Below are 1,998 nucleotides of genomic sequence, written 5' to 3'. Positions count from 1 at the left end.
TTTGATGAAAGGCCAGAAATAATTCGGTACAGCAAACGTATGATATGTAAAAACTTTATGGAAGGACTCAGTGCCAGATGGCAGCTCCTTTTTCCACATTTATTAATTTATTTTACTTATTGCTATATATTACACGGTGCTTTGCAGACATTATCATCACTGTCTCTATTGGGCTAACATTTCTTTGGATTGTGGAGAAATTTAGCAATATTCATTCACAAAGGTCATCATGGATGTGAGTTACATGTTATTACAAGGAATCTTATATTTTATATTCCCCTCATGTAATTTGCTTAAGGTACACAAAAAGTAAATATCAACCTTTCTACTTTCTTATCATTCATACAGGAGAACAATCTGACTGTAGTTACAGAATTCTTCCTTTTAGGATTTCAATGTAGCCAAAATTTAAGACCTTTTCTCTTCTGCCTTATTCTGGTGGTTTACTGTGGGACAATATGGGGAAACCTCCTGATCATCACCCTGGTGTCCATCAGCAAGAACCTCCACACTCCAATGTACTTCTTCATCTCACAACTGTCCATCAGTGACATCCTGTTGACCACAAATATTGTCCCCAACATGCTTCGTACTCTACTAACCAATGGGGGATCCATTTCTTTTATTGGTTGTATGACCCAGTTTTATTTTTTCAGCACCTCCGTAGCATCTGAATGTTTTCTCCTCGCAGTAATGTCTTATGACAGATACGTGGCCATCTGCAATCCTCTCCGTTATGCTTCTACAATGACAAAAGCATGCTGTGTAAAATTGGCAATTTCTTGCTGGTTGGTTGGCTTTTCCATAATATTAATTAATGTTTCAACAGTATCAAAGCTACATTTTTGTGGATCAAACATTGTAGACCATTTATTTTGTGATATTCTTCCCTTACTAGATATTTCCTGTTCTGACACCTTTGTTGTTCATTTCGAAGTTATGTTACTAAGCATACCATCAGTTATCATACCAATAATGATAATAATTCCATCCTATATTAAAATTATCTTCACTACATTAAGAATTCCATCCAATATCAGTAGACAGAAAGCCTTCTCCACCTGTAGCTCCCACCTCACTGTGGTCTCCATATTCTACTGGACTCTGTTCAGTGTTTATGTTTTCCCAACAAAAGGAGAAAATCGCACCATGAGTAAGATCCTATCACTGCTGTATACTGTGTTCACCCCCTTGGTCAACCCCATCATATATAGTCTGAGAAATAAAGATATCTTAAAAGCTGTACAGAAAACATTGCTGATACACACACTTCATCACAATATATAAAATTCACTGTTCTACAGCCAAATTTGTTCAGAGATGAAAACAGTTGAACTCAACAAATTTTGTGGGGCTGAAAATTATTATCATGCTTAAATTTACTGATTGGTTCTAATTTTCAAGATCCAGATGAAGTTGTTGAATGAATAATTCATTCCCCTTGAGAAAGTAAGTTACATAAGACGCGAAACTCACTTTGGGGATTTTCCTTCTTGTTCCTCTTGGTAACAAACAACGCTGATTCGACTAATGGGTAAGATGGTCTCTCTATATTTACAAGTATTGATTATGTGCCACGGATATTCCAGTTAATTTTGACCATTTTGATGGACAATTTTGATGTCATCCCTGGGGGAGAATCCATACTTGTCCATTGGCAGCATTTTCAAACTATTTTCTATACACCTAAATTATATCAGCAATTGGTACCTGTCTGATCATCTTTTCTTGAATCATGTATGATATTATTCTATTTTTATTAGGTTTTGCATAATTAAATACACTTTTTACCATTCAAACTCCAATTTTTTTCTTCTTCCTCATTATGTCTTTTTGGAGTGGTTTTACTTCATTTTCTTGAATTTTTGGGCCACAATCCGTGGCAAAATTCACAAACATAATGCTCCTGGGTAAATGTTTCTGCATCAATATTATGCCCATAGTATCAATATACATGTATCCAAACGACAAACTTAAAGCGCACATGTCAGCAGGATT

The 1,998-nt window shown here is 35.5% G+C and overlaps 1 protein-coding gene across 1 annotated transcript; it reads left to right on the top strand.

The window, feature by feature from the left end:
- The first annotated feature begins 229 nt into the window (after positions 1-229).
- LOC141167468 (olfactory receptor 6N1-like) lies at positions 230-1,287 on the top strand. The gene is made up of 2 exons (XM_073654869.1): positions 230-235; positions 349-1,287. Exons 1-2 carry the CDS (start codon positions 230-232, stop codon positions 1,285-1,287), a joined length of 945 nt encoding a protein of 314 aa, XP_073510970.1.
- The last annotated feature ends 711 nt before the right edge of the window (positions 1,288-1,998 follow it).

Source organism: Phyllobates terribilis, unplaced genomic scaffold, assembly GCF_046119375.1.
Source record: "Phyllobates terribilis strain yellow unplaced genomic scaffold, ASM4611937v1 Scaffold_11__3_contigs__length_659146591, whole genome shotgun sequence".
NCBI lineage: Eukaryota > Metazoa > Chordata > Amphibia > Anura > Dendrobatidae > Phyllobates > Phyllobates terribilis.
Note: the sequence above shows the minus strand (reverse complement) of the source record. Positions and strands in the feature narration are given on the sequence as shown.